The sequence below is a fragment of the Nannobrachium achirus genome, assembly GCF_963921795.1.
Source record: "Nannobrachium achirus genome assembly, chromosome: 2".
Taxonomy (NCBI): domain Eukaryota; kingdom Metazoa; phylum Chordata; class Actinopteri; order Myctophiformes; family Myctophidae; genus Nannobrachium; species Nannobrachium achirus.
Window position 1 is genome coordinate 42,785,173 of NC_137811.1, and position 24,640 is coordinate 42,809,812.

A 24,640-nucleotide genomic window follows, 5' to 3' on the forward strand; every position below is an offset into this window, starting at 1 on the left:
CATTTTATTGTCATTTTGAGCAGTTGACAAAGAACATCAAAAATGCTAGTCACATGTTTTGTAGGCATTGCTTAGCAATTACTGCAATGAATGTCATAAAAAAACAACTTAATATTCTATTTTATACAATATTCTAGTAGTAGTCATTTATATTATTCAATTGATTTAAAATAGGCTATGTACATTAATTACGTCTACCATTGAAGACTCAAGTGTAGGGGGAATAGGGAGAAGGGGAGACGGTTGAGGAGAGTACAGTGTGTGTAGGGGGGGTTATTTGTGCCCGTATGTGTAAGAGAGAGTACGAGTGCATAATATCCATCTGCGCCTGTGTATATCTTTAGATTTCGTCACTGTCAGGCAGAAACCTTGTATCTCCAAGTTTCAGATTTTTTTCTTTCTCGCAAAGTAAAGCCCTGCTTCATCATACAAGGCCGTCACACAAAAAGTAGTGAAAACAGCCGATCTACATGCACACAAAGCCTCGCGCCGCGAGGCGTTGTGTGCTTGTAGATCGGCTGTTTTCACTAGTTTAAATAATTTTTTAAAATGATAAATACAAAACGAACAGTTTTGGACATACAAGGTTTCCACCCCACAACGACGATATACTGTACTACACTTCTCTGCCTGCGACCAGCGGCGGTTCACTTCCAGACTTTGACGATGCCGTCTCGGGAGGAGGTGACGATGAAGCCCTGCGTGGTCTGGAAGGTGGCGATGTCAGTGATGATGTCATGGTGGCCGACGGGGAGGGACTCGGGGCCCCTGCGGGGCGTGTCCTCTGGCGCCCCACTCTTCTGCTTACTGTGGATTTCCTGTGTGCGAGGACACCATGCGAAGACTTGACATGTTCTGTTTGTCTCGTAAGACAATTGTGTTCAACCAATTGGTTGAACACAACCAACTAATACATTTGTATTTACATATTTATATATATGAATAATTACTGATAATTGTTTACTGCTAAACAAAATTATATTGATGAAAATGTATGAACATACTTTGTCCTGGGGCATGCCAGTAGCTGATTGGGTATTGTATTGATCATAAAATATTATCAATTTCAAATATGGAAAGAGATCTACAGTATGTTGCCTGTCAATTCTCCCTTTATGTCCTCAGCTTTCTTTCCATCTACACTGTCCCATCTAAACAAGGGGTTCCCCAAAAATACATTATGCATTAAGCTAGGGTGACCAGACGTCCCGTTTTACCCGGGACAGTCCCGTTTTCAAGCTGGGTGTCCCAGTGTCCCGACAAATATCTCTAATACACTAATGTCCCGGTTTTCAACATTCACTGCAAAATTGTCCCGGTTTTCGCCAGAAATAAAATAATACTAGCTGTTTTTAGTGGTTGCATAGACATTTATCATGTTCTTTTCACGAAAACATGCTCACCTAACCAATCAGAAAAAAGGAACAAATTCATTTCGTGTCTGAATTCAACACTGAGGCTTTTTGTCAATCACTCACTGCCTGCATGCAACCCTGCGGTGTGTATGTGCGCGTTCACAAACGTTAGAGAATGGGCACGCGCGTGCGCGGTAACGTGCGCATTGCTTTGAGTGTCCCGGTTTTAGGCAACAGTGGTTTGCTTCCCGGTTTGAGCGGCTGAAAATATGGTCACCCTACATTAAGCCCCATTTCAAATATGGCATAAATAGCCAATCTACAAGCTCAAACACGTTGCATCACAACGTGCTGTGAGCATGTATGCTCTTATGTCTCATTCACTGCAATAAAACATCTTCCTTGTGAGTGGATTTCTATTGGCATTACATTTCTTTCTACAATACACACAGAGTATACAGTACATACTAGTAAATAGATAGTAATGTGAATTTCTTCTAATCCTAAGGATGATACAAATCAATAAAGAAATTAACTAAATAAAGAAAATTTAACAGTTCTTGTTCTTTTAGAACAACTAGTCTAATCTTAAGCTCAGTTAGTAACAGCTTCAGTACCTGCACTACTTCTGTGCCCTCAATGATCTTGCGGCTGTAAAGGACGGACGGGCAGTGGAGTGAGTCGTTAGCACCACCTGCAACTATATATGACCTCTCTGGATATGCCAAGTCCCAGAACCTGGGGAAAAGGAAAAACAAAAAAAGAAGAAAAATGTATGGTTATTTTCATCATGAACATAAATTAGGCTTAAAGCTGTGCATAGGACCATGTCAAGCAGTGGTACCGTACTACTACTACATTTCTCTAACATTAGCATTTATGCCATGGGACAGAAAATAATATTTACTGCATCAATATGTAAATAAGTCGACAAGTCAACTCAGTCGACTTCATTACACAAGTCGACTCCCACCAGAGAAAGTCAAAGTTGAAAAAAATAATAATAATACTTTCAATTTGCCTCTATATAGTTGACAATTTGGACAATGTTTAATTTGCCATTTTAGAGGTATTAAAAGTCCTTAAATTGGCACTTTAGAAATGTGAAGATACCCTCTATACACTTATACTTTATGTTGGTTTGTTTACAGTTGAGTGAGAAAACAGTGTTTCACATTAAGTTAATCATCTAGGGACCCCCCAAAATAATTGGGGGGTCGTGTGTGATGTGATGACGTCATCAAACGATAAAGTCAACTTTTTACTGAGTCGAGTCGACTTGCAAAAATCACAAGTCGTTAATGCCCTAATGTAAATGTGCAGTACCTGATTCTCATGTCAGAGCCTGCAGTCAGGAGTAAGGGGTTTCCATCAGCTGGACTGCAATAGATCCCGTGAACGCTGTGTGGAGATGGCTGAGGTACACACAAACACATGCACACAGACAGGAGCAAAAACACATGGAACATTTTCAGAGATTTTACTTGTCAACACACAATCCATGATACAACATTACCCATAACAGAAACCTGCTATTCTGAATATTGTCCTGATCTTCACTCTACAACAACTTACACTAGAATGACAGCTTTTCTATAGCACCTCATCTGATTAGTTCCATTAGGTCTCAACAATAATATGCTAATGCAAGGGCTAATCCTGCTGCTCATTAGTCAGCATCACCTCCCTTTTGTTACTGTTCACAAGGGAGACACTGTATACATCGAATCAAAACAAAACAGCTTGAAAAGGTCTCGTTCATTTTCCAGTGACAGGTAAACGTGAGCCAGATAATCAGTATTAGCCCTACAGTATAACATGCTAAACAATGATGATGATAATGAAAACATAAAAACTTGTGCTTCTCTGAGTGTGGGGAATATAAAGAATGAACCAGGCATCGAAATCGCAGAGATACTCCAAACTAAAACCATTAATCATATTTACTGCCGTTCCCAGATGAGTTAGAGGGGCCTGTTTTACATTGTACACACCAATACACACTACACACCTGCATTTCAGATAGTGGTGGAGCAGAGCTGGCCCAAAGAGTGAACTTGCGGTCTCCAGTTTCCATGTCCCATATTGAAACCTCGTTGTTTCCTTGGACCGCTGCAAGAACAGAAAACACACACATGCTTTCACAACATATCATAGTCTAACTAACTTCACCCATAACTCTACAGTGATCTGTATCTAAACAAGCAAAATAAATAATAATTTGCCCAGAAAACAACAGCGTGTGCCTTCTATCGTAACAATGTGACTAACACCTGTTAAATGCTGACATGAATAGTAATTCCTATTTGTATTCACATCAGTAAGCGAAGGATTGTAAGCAAATTATGCTTTTTCTTCTTCTTCCAGAATTAGAAAAATCTAAACTGACAATTGAGCACACACTTATTTGCATTTTCTGTTGTGCAAGAATAGGACAATACATCAAGTTAGTCCAGCCATGACTAACCGTGTTGCTCAAGAAGTGCATTGCTTTCCTCAAATTGCCTCATTCTGAAAGTAAGTTGAAACGTCCAATTGTTACGATGTTATAACTTTTCCTGAGGCATTTCCAATTGTGATTCACAGGTTAGGCCAGAATTAGGAAATCTGCATCTCTTTTTACTATTAATGACAACAACAAAAAAACGTTAACTTGAAAATATACACACAAAAGACATGGGCAAAAGATAAACAGCTGGAAGTTCATTTGCACTGATTCTCAGAGGGAAAATACCCATATCCACCATGTGATCAAATAGGCTTTAATCTAAGGTCGCATCAAAGGATTTGTACACTATATGTATTAAATAATAACACCATGTGGTATATAATAATTATATACCACATTAATTATTTATTTTCATTGATAATATACAGTAGGCTCAACGTAAACCCTCATGTTACCCCATATAACCAAAACCATATAATCTGAACAAATAAACGGTAGGCTACACAACATGACATGAATACTGCGTCTAATTTATTACCTTAAGCTGAAACTAGCATCAACAATATGTGATCCAAACCCATCACATGGCTGCTGTAATGTTAAGATCAGCTAATTGGTACTGCATACTGCATATTGTTTTTGGGTTGCTTGAAACCTGGGATGGCTGACCCTGTTGTCCCCCATCCCTTTATTAAGGAAAAATACATTAGTTGATTCATTTTTATTGAGCCACTAATATTCTTTATGTGCTCCTGAATTATTCAACTTAGGAGTGTGTGTTCCTTGGCAAAAAAAGGCAGAGTCAAGTTCTGATCTGGATGAGTGGTAAGTTGTTTTGTCTATTCCAAAGTTGTGAATAAACCCTTTTGTAAATCCCGCCCCATTCTGCCCTGTTACTATGATGGGACATTAACCCTGGGCAGATTGTTTTTATAGTGGAAGTGGATGGGATTTTTTTTCCCTTCATAGCCTCATTACAGCTATATAAAGTACCAAAGGAAAAACACCTAGGTGATATTAATAAAAAGGGAAGACAAAGGTACAGTAGTTACATTGCAAAACAGGGGGTTTACCCGAAAATATATGTTTTAATGTGTTTAATCCCAGTGGGACAGAATCCTCTTTGCAGATTCTTTTATAGTGGAAGTGGATGGGATTTTTTTCCCCTTCATAGCCTCATTACAGCTATATAAAGTACCACAAAAAACACATCTACGTGATATTAATAAAAAGGGAAGAAAAAGGTACAGTAATTACATAGCAAAACAGTAGTTTTCCCCCGAAAAATAAATGTTTTAATTAGTTTAATCCTCTGGATCAGAGATAGAAAGAGAAGCGCATTGCATCTTGGGTACTAGGAAGAGGACAGAGAGAATGTTTCTCCTCACATAATAGGCTGGCTTTTCGTAATTCTGCCCATTTAAATTATATGTACCCAATCGTGACTCTTAGACCATTGATAAGGTACATGTGAACTAGTTTGTTGAAGCTTATTCGTTATGATGAGCGAGATCGCTTGACGCTTGCCGTCGCTATCACCGTACCGGCCGATCTCCGTGTCGCGCACTGCGGACAGTTTTTGAAAGCCTGAAGCAACATTCTCCACTGCACAAACTCCACCCCCGATAGCAAAAAGTGAATGTTTTTTTCTGGTTGGCCAGTCAGGGAGTCTCAGGGACCAATCAGAAGGCTGACAAACGGTCTATTGCAACATTGTTTGTGGGTTGGAACGTAGGCCTATAGTGAATTATTGGGTTAAAGGAAAACATGCATCTTGACCCATTTCCAAATTGATATTAAGTTTAGCAAATTAAATCAACTTCTTGTCCGTGTTACAATCATAAACAATCATGTTACATAATACGGAACAGGTGCAAAGTAACATGCAGACCTTCAGCAATAAAAAGTGGTTTCGGGTCACCGCAAACTATTGTTTGAGGGGTGAACATAACCGCTGCGCAGGTCAGGATAGCCTGTCTGGAATAAATGTCTTTTAATCACTATTTTCTTCCTTGCATCGGAGTATGTCAGGAAAGGGTGTAAACGACCTAACAGTGACGTAATGTGGGGTCCTCGCAACAAAGAGCTGAATAAAATTCGTTTTTCACAATGCAGTACACTCATATGAGCATGACATAAATTCACTATAGGCCGCCCTCCAATGATAAAAAAAAAAGTAAAAGGGCTTAAGTGGTTTATTCATAATGTATCTTTGATGTTTGTGTCCCGCAGAGACCTAATTTCTCTTTTGGAATTGGGTCAGGAGATGTCTATGAACCTCTGCTCAAGATTATTCACACAAGTCACTCCAATTAACGTCTCAGCCCAACAAACCAGTTTACCGTATTGTCCAGGAAACGTCAACAATTTAAGTTAACCCAAATATTGTCTTCTCACCAGCAATGACTGATTGTTGGTAGAGTGGATGCATTAGCAGTCTTCTGATTCGTGCTCGGGCAGGGTGGGAGTGGTTCGAGATGGGAAGCTGGAACCGCATATCCCAGCAGGCCATGGTGCCGTTGCTTGTACCTAAGAAGGAAGACATTTTAATAACGATATTAACTCATATCTCTGTAATTTGTTCGTAACATACACTACTAACATGTGTAAACCTTCGGTCTTTGCAAGTAGCACAGGTATCAGGGTTCCCACACATTTTTACCAATTAATTTCCAAAACTTTTCCAGAATATTTAACGCGATTTCCAGGACTATATAACAATAATTCAGCTCAATAACAAGTCGCTTACTCCTATGCGCAATGCCCAAAGAAAGGTAGTGTATGCCAGTGGTTCTCAACCTCAGGCCGTGACCCCCGAAATAATCATATTTGAACTGGGGACCCCCCACCCTGACGAGCACTAAGAGTAGAGGAATTTTGTATAACACGGTTCTATTGTGAAAATAGCCGATCTACATGCTCACAACGCCGTTGTGTGCATGTAGATCTGCTATTTCACAATTTCTGCCTTTAATATTTGACAATTTGGCCAATGTTTAATTTGTCATTTCAGAGGTATTAACAAAATCAATAACCAAAGACAATGCATAGCTATTTTTTCCAGGACCTTCCAGGACCCTTGGTCAATTCGAAAACTTTTCCACGACTGGAAAAATATTTTTCTAATTTCAAAATATTTCCAGGAATTTCATGACCGTGGGAACCCTGAGGTATGCTGAAGCACACACACACACACCCACACCCACACACACACACACACACACACACACACACACACACACACACACACACACCTAGACAGAGCCAACACTGGTGCATGTCCACGGTGAAGGAGGTGATGAGGCCGAGGCGGAGGTCGTGGCGCAGGGTCCAGGCGTTGGAGTTGGAGCGAAGGTCCCAGCCAACCAGGGAGCCGTTCACCGTAGCGTACGCCAACACCGACTGGGCTCCAGAGTTGAAATGGTGAACGTCAACCACACATCCATCGTCCTGCTGATCCAGAGACCTGTACGACACAGAGCAGAGTGTTGGGCATGCAAGGCTGTACACCAGGGGTCTTCAACGTTTTCAGGCCAAGGACCCCTTAGTTGAGAGAGAGATGAAGCAGGCACCCCCACAACCTGTTCATAGATTCCATATAGTTTAATTGTTTGACAACACAATCGTCAGTGTATTTTGGATTCATGTCGATTTCAATTTTCAGATATTTAACCACTTGAACAGTCAATACGTAATAAACTTGACCTTTCACTCTGTACTTAGTCTGCTTTTTTCCCCTCTACACTAAAGCTCTTTGCCAAAAATAGCCAATCTACAAGCTCACAACGCCTCGCGCTGCCAGGTGTTGTAACTTGTAGATCTGCTATTTTTGGCTAAAGTTCTCAGAATATGGACGCTAAGGTTCAGGTGGTTAATATAAAAAAGGAGAAAAAAAGTTTCTATCACTCAAAGATTCGGAGGACCCTCTGTAATAACTCTGGGGATCCCCTAGGGGTCCCGGACCCCCTGTTGAAGACCCCCGCTGTACACAAAAGGTGAGGAATGAACCTGTTAACTTTTAGTCACAAGTTCAAACACTGGCTGGGAAGTGAGTAAAACCCACTCATCTGTTAATAATATCTTTTAGTCTACATCCTGCTGAAAAGCTCTTGAACAAGACACATAACCCCCACATGCTCCATACAGCTAGTCATTGGCCAAAATTAAAAGGCTGTGGCTGCATTGGGCAGCTCCCATGTATGAGTGTGTGTACAGGTATTTGTGTGTTTGTGTGTAATCTTCACTCCCGTTCAATCAATCATCAATCAATCAAACTTTATTTATATAGCACATTCACAAACAGTCATTCATGGAACAAACAATTAAAAGCAACAAAATAAGGAACAATAGAAAATGTGCAAAAAAAAAAAACAGCTGAAAGAAAGACTATGCATATTTAAACCGTTTAAATGCAATTAAAAGCCCGGGAAAAAAAGATGGGTTTTTAAAAGAGTTTTGAAAGGCCCCATTGACTTTGCAGATCTAATTTGGAGGGGTAGGCGATTCCAGAGCCAAGGGGCTGTGGCTGTGAAAGAGCGGTAGCCCCTGTTCTTTTTTAAAGTATTGGTGGGAACATCCAACAATAGCTTGTCAGCGTGCTCATGCCTTTTTGTGCCTGTGAGGAGGCGGGCCGCTGAATTTTGCACAAGTTGCAGACATCTAAGTGACACCTGCTCTATGCCAGGGTATAGAGAGTTGCAATAGTCCAGTGTGGATGTGATGAAGGCATGAATAGCCATCTCCAGTTGATGGCGGGGGAGATACGGTTTTATCTTGGCTAAAAGTCGTAGCTGAAAAAAGCTTGTTTTTACGACAGAACTAATGTGTTGGTTAAATTTGAACGCACTAACGAAGGTGACACTGAGGTTTTGGGCAGAGGTGCGGATATATGGGGTGAGAGTGTCCGGGATAGTGCAGGGTGGGATCATCTCGTGGCCAAATAATATGATTTCCGTTTTATTTTCATTTAAAGTTAGTATCCATCCAGATTTTTACATTGTGTAGGCAGGCGAGCAGTAACAGGAATGAGTTAGTGGAATTAGTATTTACAGATAAGTAGATTTGGACATCATCAGCATAGGAGTGAAATGAAAATATTGTGTTTAGCGAACATTGACCCTAGAGGCAGCATGTATAATACCAATACTCCCCCAAACTACTGCCCCAATTATGACATCTTAGTCATCATGTCTGGTTTTTATCCTTTTTTCCAGGATAACAAAATCTATTCACCCACAGAGCAGCTTGTATTCAAAATCCTATGTATATATTATAGACTCATACAAGGATAAAATGTTACCTTGTCTGGAAGGGCTGAACCTTGGGAGATTTGGGAGGTTTGTTAGCCTCGACAGCTAACAGCTGGATGGAACCGTTGTCTGAGGCCACTGCCAAGTAATGTGAGCCCTGACAGAAGGTCAAGGTCTTGACGTGGCCACCAATGCGGGAGTAAGTCAGCACAGACCTGGAGGTGGAGGCAGGCAAAGAGAGCACGTCATTCATTTAGAAGGATGTCACACAGTACAGCAGTGGTTCTCAGTGGGGGGGGGGGGGGGGGGGGTGAAGTTAGGGCTGTCACAATTATTACATAATCGTCTAATCGCAATCATTTGACATAATCGTGATTATTTTTCATAATCGTTTCCATGTTGAAAAATGTTTATACATTTTTTTAAGTAAAAAAAAATGTGGAAATAGCAGATCTACAAGAAAATAGACGATCTACAAGAGAATAGACGATCTACAAGCTCACAACGCGTCGCGACGCGTTGTGAGCTTGTAGATCGTCTATTTCTGCTATCAATGTTCTGTTTAAGTATAAAGTTGTCAAATATGTCAGTAATTTCTTTGTATATTTAGGTTATGGGTCATATCTACCATGTGCAACTTCAAAGCCTAAAAGCCAAACAGAAATGTAATTGTCAACGACGAAAACACAATTATATCGTTTATCGCAATTATTTGAGTGACAATTAATCGTCATGTAAAATGTCATAATCGTGACAGTGACAATTCATTTACCACTTCTTTTAAGACCTTTTTAATAGCAATAGATATCTCGAAAATGTGAAAATAGCGTCTCTACAAGCTCACAATGCCTCGCAAGGTGAGGCATTGTGAGCTTGCCATTTACGCAATATTTATCCGTGGAACAGAGTGAAACAAAATGCAATGCCTCTACTCCTACAATTCCAAGTGCTTGTCAGGGTGGGGGGGGTCCCCAGTTCAAATATAATTATTTTGGGGGGGGGGGGGTCACGGCCTGAAAAGGTTGAGATCCACTGCAGTAAAGTACAACACAATGTATTTTTATGAAGGAAATTAGTTTGAACAGCAAGTTTATGTATGCTTATACGGTCAGCAAGTATACAATAAATATGTACTGTGTTCACCATTCATTATTACAATGTTAGGTAAATGTAATAGTTCTAATAGTTCTAAGTCACAAGCTGTGGGTTTGGTAGCTGTGATGTTTAACTACCATGTAGTAGAAGTTTTGGCAGTTGTCATGATAAACTACCATGTCATAAGAGTTTTGTAGTTGCCGTAATAAAGTACCATATTGTAGTAGTTGTGATGACAGCCTACCTGGTGGTTGTGGTTTTGCCCTCCATCTTCTGGCTGTCCCACACCTTTACAGTGCCGTCGTTGGAGGCGGTGGCGAAGATGGAGTGCTCATCAGAGACGCGGATGCGGTTGACGGCAGACTTGTGCTCATGGAGGTGGGCCACTAAGAGACCCTTGGGGTGCCAACCTGGAAACACAAACCAAACACATACAGATGGTGGATTCTACATGTTAGACATTTTAGACGTATAAAGAAATCAGCATTTCCATGAATACTACTGCGGCTCATCCTGTGAATTTAAACTAGTTACATTTTTGTTTGGATGTATATACCTACAGTAAACATTTCCTGAAATGCTATTGAGTGCTGTGTTAGCCAAACCATGCTGGTCCTATGTTTAAAGTTTGTTGATCTTCCAGTACACTCAAAGAGAGGATTCATGCTTCCTTTCGTTGATGTGGTTTGATGATTTGATGTATCCTTCTAATCAAGTAAATTACCTCTCTTGTTAAGTGGTTTTCATTAAAGCAGTCTGGAAAAGAAACCCTGAAACTCCTTCTCACAGCCCACATATCATTAACATATTAAATGCCTTCTTGGTTGGAACTTTTCCATAGCCTGAGAGCAGAGTGTGTTACCAGGTGGTGGGGGCCTGCTCTCCCACTCTGCGCTCTCCATCATCTGCTTGGCCATGCGCTCGGCGCTGCACTGCTCCCTCTTCTGCTGCAGGAGTTGCTGGAGCTCTGCCTTGCAGGTGTTGAGGCGCCGTTGGTAGGTGGGACCGCCGGCCATCGACTGCGCCACAGGAACAGCAGGTGCTGTGGAGCTCTTTCTATTCTGATTCACTGGCCCCTCCGTTGCCTGGGGACACAACAACAGCTGTCTGTAAATAACTTGACATAAACAACATCAACATCACGGACACTAATGCTGCTACAGCACATCCAATCACCTGCCAAGTAGCTTGAAAAAAGGGACGGCCTTCTTCAGCGATCCAACCATGTTGGATCTCCTATACGCAAAGCTGCGTATAGGAGTGGTTAGCACCGCTCAAAAAGCAATCAAATGACTTGTCCTAAAGTATATTCAGGCTCTGACCACAGCAGATGTAGCTTAACTAACCCACTACACTTCCATTTTATGCGGGTGTAGGGGTGGAGCATCCGGTTGTGGCGCGTTGATGCTATGCGTCGCATAGACTTCAACCATGTGGAACTCTACGCAGCGGCGCGGATTTGTTAGTTACCATCCTTCAGTAGGCGGCAGACAAATGAGCCAACAGCAGCTACTATACCCAGTCCATATATTTATACTACTACAAAGACATTAGATAGATTTCCTGGAAGTAGTTTAGACTCTCTTGGTATTAACGTCCTTCCCAATATATACACCATAATACAGATGGTAGATCTAAATCAAATTGACAACTCAAACCACAACATAAACTGTTGCCTTCAGAAGGTGTCACCAGTGCCACTGTTTAATCATATTATATCCAATTCATATAATCGGCATGCTTTAAAATCTATATGACCACTAACAATGTTAAATCAATTTTTCCCCCAGTGTTGTATCATTTATAAACGCAATATTTTCTGCTGTAGCTTAGAGGGATTGTCTTTGACATGACTTTCTATTCTTTTCATCCATAAGCATTGCAAAGAAACATTTTTCTGATGCCTTGACAATGCAGGAATTAATATGACTTTTTGCAATGCTTAGAACAGAAAAAATCACACCTGTGTGAACTGAGCGGTGGTCGTGGGGGGGGGGTGCCTGTGTGTGTGGGGTGGGTGTGTGTGTGTGTGTGTGTGTGTGTGTGTGTGTGTGTGTGTGTGTGTGTGTGTGTGTGTGTGTGTGTGTGTGTGTGTGTCTGGCCTGGCCTGAACAACAGCGCCCCTCCCTTAACATGTGTGGTCAGAAAAGGTACTTCGGGCTACATACAGACACACACGCACGCACACACACACGCACGCATACACACACGGCCACGTATAGGAGACGGTGTAACCACCGCTCAAAAATGATAACAATAGGTCTTCATTGTGTGCTCTGTATGGGTAATTTACCGTGGGGGGTTGTTGCAAGGCTGGCTCTTGTGATCCAAACATGCTCTTCCATTCTTCATTCATGTTGGAGTCCTGCTTGGTGTGCTTCCTCGCTACGGAGAAAAACACAAAACAAGTATAGAAGAATTAGATGTTGATTGGTTCAGTACCACAATTTAGTGTTTACAGTTTAGGGCTATTCAGGAAAACTAAGAAATAGGGTTCTACAGGTTGTTTACCACATGCCATGACGTCTAGGGCTGTTCACAATTACCACGGCAAAACAAGGATTTTTAACTATTTGGAAAAGGTATACAGACACACAGAGAGAGAGAGATAAAGCGAACATGTTTCCGTGAAACATGTTCCGTTTCAAAACAAAGGGGGTGGCAGTAAAATTAAATGTAATTTTAACTAAGTTAAAGAGATTTGTTCACAGAGGTACATAGCACAGGGGGCTAACATACTTCACAGACTGCTCCGTCTAATCCTTCAAAGTTTAGTGGGTAACATAATAATGCACATTGTACTTGGTCCAGTGTTAGATAACTCACATATGCTGTATTAAAACACTATAATTAGTCTCAAGACCTAGCTTAAGCTATCTGAATGTGGCATATTAGTCAGCAGAACAGGGCAAGATGGGACAGGACAGAATTGAAAAGATCTTCAGTATCCCTGCGGGCATCTTTTGTGCAAAAGGTCACTAAAGGGGATTTCCTTCAGATCATGTCAACACTGGTCTGTTCTAAATCTCTGCTAATGATACAGCTGCACTATATGCAGCAGAAACTAAAAGCAAACGACGACACACTGTCGCTACTAGTTAAGAGCAAGTCACCAGCAATCCAACACTCCAGGAGGACGTGGCCGTGCGACTGTAACATACCGGCTGGAACACAAACAGTTTAAAGTTTAAACAATGACAACAAACTCTGCACTGCAGAGTCTGCAGTGACATCAGAGGGGTTAAAGGAAGGGAGGGGACTACAGCAGAATATCTTTGCTCTAAAAGTATTTCCTTCAGCTTGGGAGGGGAGGAAGAGAGGGAGGGAGGGGAGAGAGAGAGAGAGAGAGAGAGAGAGAGAGAGAGAGAGAGAGAGAGAGAGAGAGAGAGAGAGAATAAGCCAGTTTAATTTAAATGTTAGTCACTCAGGGCCACATTTTAGATTTGAGACCAAAACTTTTTAGACAAAAATAAAAATCACAGCTAGTGTGAAGTGAGCGGTGCTATTTATGAGTTAATTTCATTAAGCTTGGCCAATGTGACTCTGGGCATACAACAAACTTTGGCCACACAGACAAAGCCAGTCCAGGTGTTGGAGCTTAGCTCCTTCCAGAACACCGCTCAAAAACACAGGTTTAACTACTTAAAACCTATATACTTAGTTAGTTGACCGGAGCCCTCCAGGGGTTTAGGCCCTTCTTTTCCAACCCTGTACACTAATCTTTGCTGAAAATAGACAATCTACAAGCTCAGGAGATGCTGCATTTTGAGCGTTGTGAGATTATAGAGCTGCTAGTGTTCATCACAGAATAGGGACTCAGGGGTTCATGTAGTTACATTTACATTGAAAATGCAGGTGTTCACAAAACCACTATGAAAATGTACAGTAAGGTAGGGTAGCCTTTGGCATAATTAATAATGTGTTATGTACAGTAGCCCATGTGACCACACTGTGGGCTGGAGGTTAAAGCTGGGGGAAATGTTAAGCCATCTGTTATTATTTCCAAATCAAACATGCATCTCACTTCAAGCTACAGTAGATCACATAACAATATACCAGATGTTGTGGTGATGGGGTCTGAAAAAACAAAACCAAAACATTACAATATGAAACAGAGCACTCACCTATGGTTTCTGTTTCTGAATAAATGCAAAGGATCGCTTGGAGAATTAACCCATGCATTCACTACATGATCAGAGCTTTCTTCGTCAGAACATTATGTTTAGTTGACCAACATTGGGATCCATTTCACACAATCAGATCAACTTGATCCTTTCACAAGCCTTTTGAGCGGTAGCTAATGTAGACCTACATGACACAAATATACTGTTGCTTACAAGCCAGTCATATGGCTCATCGCCATAATATGCTGAGCTTGATACACAATTCTTGTTCACAGATTAATGGAATTACGCCTCAACTCTTTGTAACCCTGTTGGCCAACATTTTGAACATGACTATAGCTATCCATCTACAAGCTCTGCTATATTCGGCTAAGACTGTTGCAGGGGGAAACATAGAGGGCCTAGTAAGTTGTTAGTAACCCTAACCCTTGTTTTGTGTGGTACCTGTCTACCTTTGCAATTCTTTGAAGATACATGATTGTTTGACCTGTGCTTCTGCTGTCTCAGAACTGTTCACAAGTGTAGCATGTGCTCACAAGGTAAAGGGTTCAAATCTGGTATTCATTCATTTCTTATCACAGCTGCCGGTTTAGAATGAATCAATACAAAACAAAACAAAGCACTCCCCCATAAGTCCAGATGCTCCTGACATGATTAAGGTGAGATCTCCTGGCCAATCTAAAGTCTGGGCAAGAGGCTTTCGAGGCCATTGGGCTTTGAATCACTCTGCCTGCAGAGAAGTGTATTGCTACAAAATCGTAGCCGATCTACAAGCTCACTTGTGAGCTTGTAGATCTGCTATTTCCACTATTTTTGAAAATTTCTGAAAATATATGAACAATAATGACAAAAGAAATGCAATTATGTAAAAAAATTGCGATTATGTCAAATAATTGCGATTAAACGATTACAGTATGTAATAATCGTGACAGGCCTCACGTTACCTCTCTTGTCCTCTGTGTCTGTCTTGGCTTTCACCAGGTCCACCTGGCAGCCTGTGATGCCTAGCGTGGCCAGGTCAATGACGCCGGTGTGGGCCGTCTCTCCCAGATGGCTCTGCTCACCCATGTTAGCCTTGGCCTTGTTGGACTTCAGCATGAAGTCTTTCAGCGCCAGAAGCTTGTCCTCCTCTGCCTCAGTCATTCCCTGCAAAGACCAAGAAATCTGAATGTTAACACGCCATGTGTGGCCTGAATAGACATGACCTCTCCTTGACCGCAGGTGGAGGGATTCATTTCCAAGAAGAACTCTCACATGTAGACTGGTTGTACTTCGATTCATTTCTACAAGTGAAAGGGATTTATTGCTATACTGTGTAACTAAATTATTCTGATCTCATGTCTGTCTGGGCCAAATGCAGTGTAGCCAGGATTTACATATTGGGTGCACTCCCAAAATGGAGGTCTCAGGTTGAAGTATAATGGTAACGGTAAACGTTTTGATCTGTACTGTGTTGAAATGTTCGCACTGTAAAAGAAATATATTTTCTTCAATTCTGAGCGCACCTACCAATCTTTGTTGTTTTCAAAGCGTGACTTTTGAGGATAGTGTCATTTATGCATTTAGAGAGAGAGAGAAAGAGAGCAAGGGGGGAGGAGGGGTAGTGACATTCAACCATTTAACATCTAACCATAAAAATTTTAATTATCTGACTGTCATTAAATGTTTGAGCCACCACCAGGGTGTCCCCTAGTGCAGCTATTAGCACCTGTCTGGAAAACAAAAAACAAAACAATAAGTAAAAAAAAAGTTATGTTGTGGCTTCACACAATTCTTCCCACAATATTTAACCTGGTGTGCAAACAACATCATTAATGAAAGCCAGGATTTATGTTCTACACCTCATATGGAGCTACTTTAAACCGAGAGCCAAAACATCCAGAAAAAACTTTTATAGGAATGTTATTTTTATTACACCACTTCAGTGATACTAGAGGGGAGTCCCACACATCCACTTCCAGGACGGTGTCTGGAAGATGATTGGATCCAGGAGGGATCGGGGCGGAACTTTAATGACACCACATGTCTTAAAAGGCAGCCAAAAGGATGAAAATGATTATGTGTGCGTTTGTGTGTCTGTGGTTGGGTGAGGGGCACAATCGCAGGGCCGTCCATATGTGCTGAACTGTCAAGAACTAGCGCGATCCAGGGCAAACGGAAACGCAAGCCTCGCCCGTCCCTTTCTTGCACTATTATGCTTGAACTGTACCTACTATACATACTGTACAATATACTGTCAAGTTGAATACACTAATCTGTTGCACATAGAATATACTGTGAAGTAAGTTGTTTACAAAGTTAGGTAGCAGCTGGGGGGAAATGCTGTTGATGTATACAATACACCAAATGATTATGCACATTGTACACATTGCACATGTACATTTGATGATGCTCTTTTTATTCCCTCTTTGCACTATTTTCTTTTTGTTTGTTTGTTGTTATCTATGCTGCTGCATTGCAGTTTTACTCTTATGTACCTGTCCTGTGTAGACAAGATCTAACAATAAAGTACATCCTTGAACTCATGGAAAAGATTCCTTTTCCTCTGTAATGCCTCTGTTATTATCAGATAGTTAAAAGCTATGGTAGCAGTAAACCACCACCCCTATTAGTGATGTGATGTGAGGGACCTTTATAGCTACCTTTATGTTATATAAACCATTTTTTGTTCAATTAACTAAAGGAACACTTTAATTCTGATTAGGACTCTACTTGTTTTATATGATATATATGGCTATTTGTTTATAATCCTTTTCTGACCTGTGAGAGCAGCTTTTTCAGCAGCTGGGCGATGGCCGGGTCCTCAGGTATTGGACACTCTGGAATGGAGCCTGCGCGTTTCTTCTGCCGGAGCAGCAGGTGGCGGAAGAGGCTAGCGATGTCTTTAGAACGCAGTGCATAATCAAAGATGGAACGGCTCACTGGCTCCTTCAGCACACTGAGAAGCACCAACTCCTTGTCAATCTGAGGAGAAAGCAATGCCTTGTTCACTACAGGTATTAGAAGTCCTCATGCCAATGTTTACTGACATTCCTGCCTTGACATTGATCCTGTAATTGAAGAGGATGGTTCTGGTATTCTGGCAAACGCTTTAGAATTAATAATCTGTGGATTAGTGCTACTGAAGAATACAGGGGTAAGACTACTGTAAGAAAAGCCTAATTCATCATGACAATGCTAATGGTAAATTGAGGAGGACTTGCCTGTATGATGGGCTGTGTGATGAATGGGTTGAGGTGAGGCATTAGTTTACAGTAGATATCTGCCACGTTGAGGTGCTGCGCCACTACAGTGATGAAACCCACCGCTCCGTAGCGAATCCACAGATTGGGGTGACACAGGAATGGAGCTATCACCAGTGGCATAGAAGGGACAGTGTGTTTTTAGGTTTGTAATTGGGATTGTGAACATTCAAATTAATATTAAACTAACTGAGAAAATCTACCCAAATGACATTACAGTGTTAAATTATCACTTTTACTCTGTGCCCCTAACAATTTGAATAGAAAACTCTACAACACGCAACTTTTTACTGTTCCAACTGATTAAAGATAATGTTAAGTTAAATTAACAAAAAAATAAATAATCAGTTTGATAAAACTGTATAAGTGAATAGAATATATTGCATCAAATCTTTTAGAAGGTCACTCACAAAAACACAGCACTTATTAATTATAAAAGCCATAGTCATCTCACCGATGTCACTGACAAATTCATAGATGTGGGGCTTCTGCAGAAGGCCCAGCTGGCACATGCAGGTGAGGGCGTTGAGGGCCTTGTAGATGACAAACTCCTCAGCGTCACTCAGGCCCTGCTGGAGGAGAGGCTTCAGGATGGAAGAGCTCTGCCAGCCCACGTAGGCTGCCACTCCTGGACAACACGATACAGGCAAATACGGGGTCAACAACGGTAGGCCTGTCACAATCGTCTAATCGCATTATTTTGTCATAATCGTTTCCATGTTGAGAAATGTTCATATAGTTTCAAACACTTTCAAAAAGTGGTGGAAATAGGAGATCTACAAGCTCACAACGCATCACATCGCGTTGTTGTTATGCTCCAGTGTTCAGCGACAAAAACACAATTGGATCATTAATCGCAATATTATTTGTGTGACAATTAATCGTCACGTAAAATGTCATAATCGTGACAGCCCTAACAACAGTTTGGTCATTAATCGCAATTATTTGTGTGACAATAAATCGTCACATAAAATGTCATGATCGTGACAGCCCTAAACAACAGTTTGGTCAAATCCATACTCTCTGACACAAACACTGTGTCGGGACAACACATTTTTATGTAGCCATTACGTTTATTTTATTTCCTACATTTTGTTTTTATTTATTATTTAATAAGTAATTAATTATTTCATTAAGAAATAAAATAAAAACCATAAATTAGAAAACAAATGCTTAAGAAGTAGTGAAAATAGCTGATCTACAAGCTTACAACGCGGCATGAAGCGATGCGCTGTGAGCTTGTAGATCTGCCGTTTTCACTAGTTTGGGTCAAACGTCTAATCTCTCTTTTGGGTCACAAGCTAAATGGTTTGGGAACCACTGCTCTGGCACACATTGAGCGATGGAATATAAATAAGTAATTTCTCTTTGCCAATACTGCTCAAAAGCAATAGACTTAAAAACTTAACTGCTGACCTATCCTTTTCATTAGAGAAATGTCATATCTTACTATGAGAGAAAGATGCATATTGAATCTCAGTAACTATACAGCCTTTTCCTCCCTGAAAGATGGGAAATATGCAGCACTCCGAGAATCGGCAAAATAAAGAACAAAATAACCTCCTTGTTTAATTTGCAGACATGAGTAAAACATGAACAAAGGCTCTAGCACCGAAATGTGTCAGCATGTTTTTCTCTCTTATTCAATATATATAATATATTATTTAAGATAAATAAGGGGAAAAGAATAATTGTGTTCTTTGTTTTGCTGATAGAAACGGAGCTGATCTGACATTTTAAAACTACCGTACAAAACGATTTTCAACATTTTCTGCTACCCAGTGCTACCCAACTAGAATGTAAATGCTCCATGAACCCACATACCCACGATACTGTCGAAGAAGGCTCCGCGCAAATGCCAGTCGTTCTTATCATTGAGGAAGGTGATCATATGTGAGAGCAACACGTCGTTGGCCTTCTGTCTGCCGAAGAACACACAAAGACGCGTGATGCCGTTCTCCATCAGCGACTGTTTGACAATATTTTCAGAGTCGCTCAGCAGAGTCACCACCTTCTGCTGTACCATCTCATGGAGCGCCTGCAGCTCTGAGACAGACCCACAGACAGACAAAAGGGAAGTTCAGTAGGTCTCAACAAACACCAACGGCCTAGAAGGTTTTTTTTTACATTTAGTTGGTGTTGTTCTCCCCCAAAAAGAGTGGTTCAGGATTTAAAAAAAATCATAGCAGGCAATCTTGTCCATTCACCCAACCCGCCCCCGGCTCCAAACCGGAGTGATTGATTATAATGATAATCCCCTTATTTCTCTCGCTCGATTTTTTTTTTCTCTTCGGTACATCGTCGTACATAGTGATAGTAGTCCCTCCACAGTTTTCACAGGGAGCTGCTATTATTGTTTAAAAAAGGCTGATCTTTGAACTCACGTTTGAAATCTCATCTTGCAAGACTTCCGGGTGTGCACCGAGTCAATAGAGCACCGAAGTTTGACGTAATTTACACATCCTACCTGGTTCCTGTCCCCCCCCCCCTCCCCCTCCCCCCATTCTGAATTCCCAAAAACCTTTTTCAATGACGTCAAAACTGTATTCCCAACATAAACAAATGATCTCAGTGGTTTGACTCATATGGATATGAAGAATCAACTGATGGTGAGAAAACGCTAATGTTACTGTCGCCGAATTAGTTTCGCCAAAAACAGACTGTATCAAATATGAGTGACTGACTATCATAAACTATACAGAGCCACCTCCCTGACAATATCGCGGAGACAGTTTGTTTATTTTTGGACCACAATGCTTATGAGACGATTTTAAGATGACTCTTATTCTCCATAGAGAAATTACTTCCGCGAACCGGGGGATGAGCGAGTGACGTCATGACTTTGTTACTCTGTAGCAGTAGCACCCAGTGTGCACCCCGACTGTGCACCAAGGCTTGTACACAATAATGGCAGCGCCCAGTGGGAATTGACCCCCTGTAGCGACTAGAGGCGTTACGTACTGTACGACAGGCATTGACCAAAAAACTTGATTTTCGAGTGATAGAAATAAGCGGATTATCATTGTAACCATTGTAACCTTTCTGGAGCTGTGGTCGGGTCAGGCAAATGGACAAGATTGCCTGTTACGAAGAAGAACAAAAAAAGACACCTGTACGGGAGAGAACGACAACAAGTGACTAATGTGCATGCAGTTACAGTCTGTCTCTAAAGATCTGATGAAATGTCTACCTGAGTCATAGTTTTCATTAGGGTGGAGGGTCTCCTCTGCATCCTCTCCACTCAGGTCATGTTCAGTGTTCAGGTGGTTCTCCTGGACCAGCTCTAGGAAGCGGAGTGCTGTCTCTGCCAGGTGGGCTATGTTCTCTGTTACAAAAAGGAAAATTAACTGTTAGACAAAGTAAGCTATGTTAATGTCACCTATGTTAATGTCACAATTTATGGATTCAAATGAACATTTCTTTAACACAAAACTAAAAGCTAAAGCTGCCTTAACATTGTTATACCTTTGAAGCCAGGACAGCATTTGTATAACATTAGTTGACCGTATACATTTTGTTTAGAATATGTGAGAAGAAATGTACTCTATTTTAACTTTATGGAGGATAAAGAATTCCAGGTTAGCAATCACAAAATAATAGTATTTTAAAATCGCACAGGTGTTTCAAGCAAGAAGTCCTTCTTCAGTATGCCATGTATGTCAGTCAGATATGTCAATACTGGTATACATTTGTTAACATCAGTAACAATGCCCCTTCATAGAGCACCTATCTCCACCACCATACAAAATAGGCACCTGCATATGCCAGCCTGACAATGGTGGCATCGTCCTGGGCAAGGTGGGCGATGCCTGGCAGGATGTACTCCGGATAGATGTTGACATCATTTCTGGGCACTTCTTTTACCAGTGCCAGCACCTTGGCTAGAGTGCGCACAGCCTGTGCGCGCACACGCGGCACGGGGTCGTTGCAGAAATGCAGCAGGTACGGTGTGATTCGGTCCAGCAGGATGTCCACACTGAGACGCGGTGCCAGGTGGAGCACCAGCTCCAGTGCTGCTAACTTTGAGTCGCAGGATCGCAGCGTCTGCAGGCAAGAGGTGATGACTGACACCAACACGATGAGGCCTTGTTCCTCTCTGGGACTCACTGCTCCACAGCCGCTCTCTTGGGCTGCCTTCTCGGAACAGTAGCCTGCTCCCGTTCCTCCACCTCTTAAGTTATGAAGGATATTGTCCAGGTCCTTGCGGATGACGAGCACTCGCTCGTCGGCTGACTGGAAGGTTTCTTTGGCGAACTGGGCCATGTAGGGCTGTAGGAAGGTGTAGAAGATATCTGGGAACGCTTTTCCCCTCTGCTGCTTCAGATACTCCTCTGCTGTAAGCCGCCTCTCCGGCTCACACTGCACCATCTGGGCAACCTGATACAGAGACAGACGAGGACATTGTTTACACAGATCATTCAAAGACAAAATAAAACACACACAATGATATTGAGTTTATGTTTGGGCCTTATATAAAGACAGACAACAAGGATACACATTACACAACTGCTTGTTATTTTTGTATAATATATTTTTTGCAGCATCAAAGTAGTGTACCTTCAGTTACTAGAGGGCCTTCCTAAATTCCCCTAATCACCAATACATGCAATGTATCAACAAAATGCAGAACATTCTCCATAATAACTACAGCTTAAACAGATAATTACCAACTCCCGAATGCTTTGGTCCTCAATTTTCATCAGAACGTGCTCTGTCTGGTAGTGTCCTTTACGATAAGCTAGTAGCTGGGAGAGATCAAATAGTGGGACCCCCTCTGTGAAGAGTTCTGCAATCACACATCCTGAAAAAGACAAAAGGCAGTGCAGAGTGTGAGTGAGGAGATTATTGAACAGCCTGCAATTTCAAATGTATTTAAAAACAATCTCAAAATAAAACGTATAATTGAATGTGGAGGATTCAATGGTGATAAAGGTTATTTAGACTCTAACAAGTCACAAGGGTAATGCCTAATGTGATCATGTTTTCTCACTGGTGTGGGTAACTATTCTGGCAGCTGATCTTTAAATATAATACACAGCCTACCTGCAGAGAAGATGTCCATGGACTGCTTGAGTTCTCCTCTGCTCCTCTGGTTGTTGTTGGTGAGGTCTACCAGAGGGGTGTTCTGGTCACTCTCTGTTGCGAACATGCTCCCATCCACAAACCTCTCAGGAGCAATGTAGCACGTTCTCCGTCTAGACGTGTCGAAGAAGTAGTTGAAGTCGGCTGGGTTGTCCTCGGGCAGGTATGTGGGTTTGAAGCTGGCAAAGTCAGTGAGCAACACCCAGTTCCAGCTGGTCACCATGACGTTTTCCGTTTTGATGTCTCCGTGGCGTACGCCCGCCTTGTGCGCCTGGTCGACAGCTGTGAGAATCTGGAAGGCCAGCCAGCGCTTCTCCACGCCGTTGAGGAAGGGCCGCGTGCTGATGCGATCGTACAGGTTGTCCCGGACGTACTGACGGAAGAGGATGGCAGCCTTCTCTGTGAGAGACGCCTTCTGGAAGGGCAAACAGTTTTGGCAGGAATGGAGCCTTATCTTCAGCTCCTCTAGCTCCTGCTTGTAGCTGGTGAGGGGCAGGGAAGGGTCCTGTATGGCGAAGACTTTGACCACCACTAGCCCCTCTCTGTGCTTGGCACGCGCCACCTTGAAGAAGCGGGTGCTCCCAAGGCTCTTGTCGTATTCATGGTCGTGGATGTCAGAGAAGTAGCTGTCCACAGATAAGATCTGTGAGGGAGCAATGCCTGCCAGTTGATTCCCCATGACTGCAGAAAATGTAGATGATATGGTGGTAATTAGACAAGCAAAGTCAGTTATAACAGTTGTAAACTTTATTTAGGTTTTTAGTTTTTTGACATAAAAACTATTGTTAGTGATTCATCGCGTTTCTTTTGAGGCTAACAAATATGATCGATACATCCCAAATAGAAGAAAATAGAAAGAAGAACATTATCAACAGTGCATTCTGCAGATTCTGGATGCAGTCACATGACAGATGACACATACAAACACGGTAGTGCTACTTTAGCTGGCCAGAGGCTAACGTTAGCGGTTAGCCAGGGTGGATCTGGATCATAAAATGTATCTGTTTGCAAGAATTCAAATCGTTTTAAGAACATAGCAAAAAATAACAAGGCAATGTGCGTGCGGTGATTGACGTTACCGTGATGATGAAATATGCTTTGGCAGACCCCACTGCTGCTGCTGCTGCTGCTGCTGTTGTTGTTGTTGTTGTTGACAATGGTGTACTTGGAGCCGACGTCTATAGTCTAGACTTGGTTAATTTGACCGACTTTAGCCTTTGTGTCATTCAGTGTCATGCTTACATGACGTAGCTAAAACATCTGTCTGGCTTTGAATGTGTTCTTAAACCCCCTCGTAAAAATTAAAATAAACTAATATGCCGCAGCCCTGACTCAGCCCAGCTCAGCTAAGCTGCTGCTGGCTATGTTCTGTGAGCAAATTTAGTGCCAACAAATATAAGATTTCCGGTGTCGATCTCTTCAGAATAAGAGTACCCCTAACGCCATTGAAAAACGATTAATTTGTATATATACACATTAAAAATATAGATTAACCATTTAATTAAAGCTATACAACGAAAATAATGTTTCTGTGTAAAAATAAAGTTTTAATGAAAAAATATATATACATCAATAGATAAATGCTGTTCACTGAAGTGCATAGCCTTTACAAATTGGACACTGGACAGTAGACGGCTCTTTGCGTAGGCGGTTCGGGGAGACCTCCTCTTCCACACCACACTCTCCGCTAAGCCAGAGAGGTGTAATTGTTTTTTTGCTGGCCTTCCAATGCGGCCAGACATAGTAAAGGTCCCATTTTCAGACTCTAGTGGGCACTGGACGGGAGGCTGCTCTTTGCGTCAGCACTTTGAACACACGCACGCATTCGGGGAGACCTCCTCTTCCACACCACACTCTCCACTAAGCCAGAGAGGTGTAAAAAAATATATTTGCCGACGCAAAGAGCCGCCTCCCGTCCAGCGCCCACTAGAGTCTGAAAATGGGACTTTTTCTATGTCTAGCCGCACTGGAAGGCTAGCAAATATTTTTTTTTACACCTCTCTGGCTTAGCGGAGAGTGTGGTGTGGTAGAGGAGGTCGCGAGT

At 41.8% G+C, this 24,640-nt stretch overlaps 1 protein-coding gene across 2 annotated transcripts; it reads right to left on the reverse strand.

The window, feature by feature from the left end:
* Window positions 1-521: 521 nt before the first annotated feature.
* On the reverse strand, window positions 522-23,945 carry pik3r4 (phosphoinositide-3-kinase, regulatory subunit 4). 2 transcript variants are annotated; one of them, XM_080747185.1, is made up of 20 exons: window positions 23,676-23,945; window positions 22,558-23,277; window positions 22,182-22,315; window positions 21,270-21,891; window positions 20,705-20,839; window positions 19,339-19,560; window positions 17,969-18,142; window positions 17,476-17,621; window positions 17,033-17,236; window positions 15,217-15,418; window positions 12,442-12,533; window positions 11,011-11,233; window positions 10,393-10,558; window positions 9,104-9,268; window positions 7,059-7,270; window positions 6,202-6,333; window positions 3,367-3,467; window positions 2,682-2,770; window positions 1,973-2,093; window positions 522-818 (listed from the first exon to the last, which is right to left on the reverse strand). In XM_080747185.1, the coding sequence occupies exons 2-20, from the start codon at window positions 23,273-23,275 to the stop codon at window positions 648-650; spliced, it is 4,029 nt and encodes a 1,342-aa protein (XP_080603311.1). In that variant the 5' UTR covers window positions 23,276-23,277; window positions 23,676-23,945; the 3' UTR covers window positions 522-647. The 2 variants fall into 2 exon arrangements, with proteins under 2 accessions (XP_080603311.1, XP_080603312.1); XM_080747186.1 differs by lacking the exons at window positions 522-818; window positions 1,973-2,093; window positions 2,682-2,770 and adding an exon at window positions 3,823-3,866 and having other exon boundaries at window positions 3,383-3,467.
* Between the last annotated feature and the right edge of the window lie 695 nt (window positions 23,946-24,640).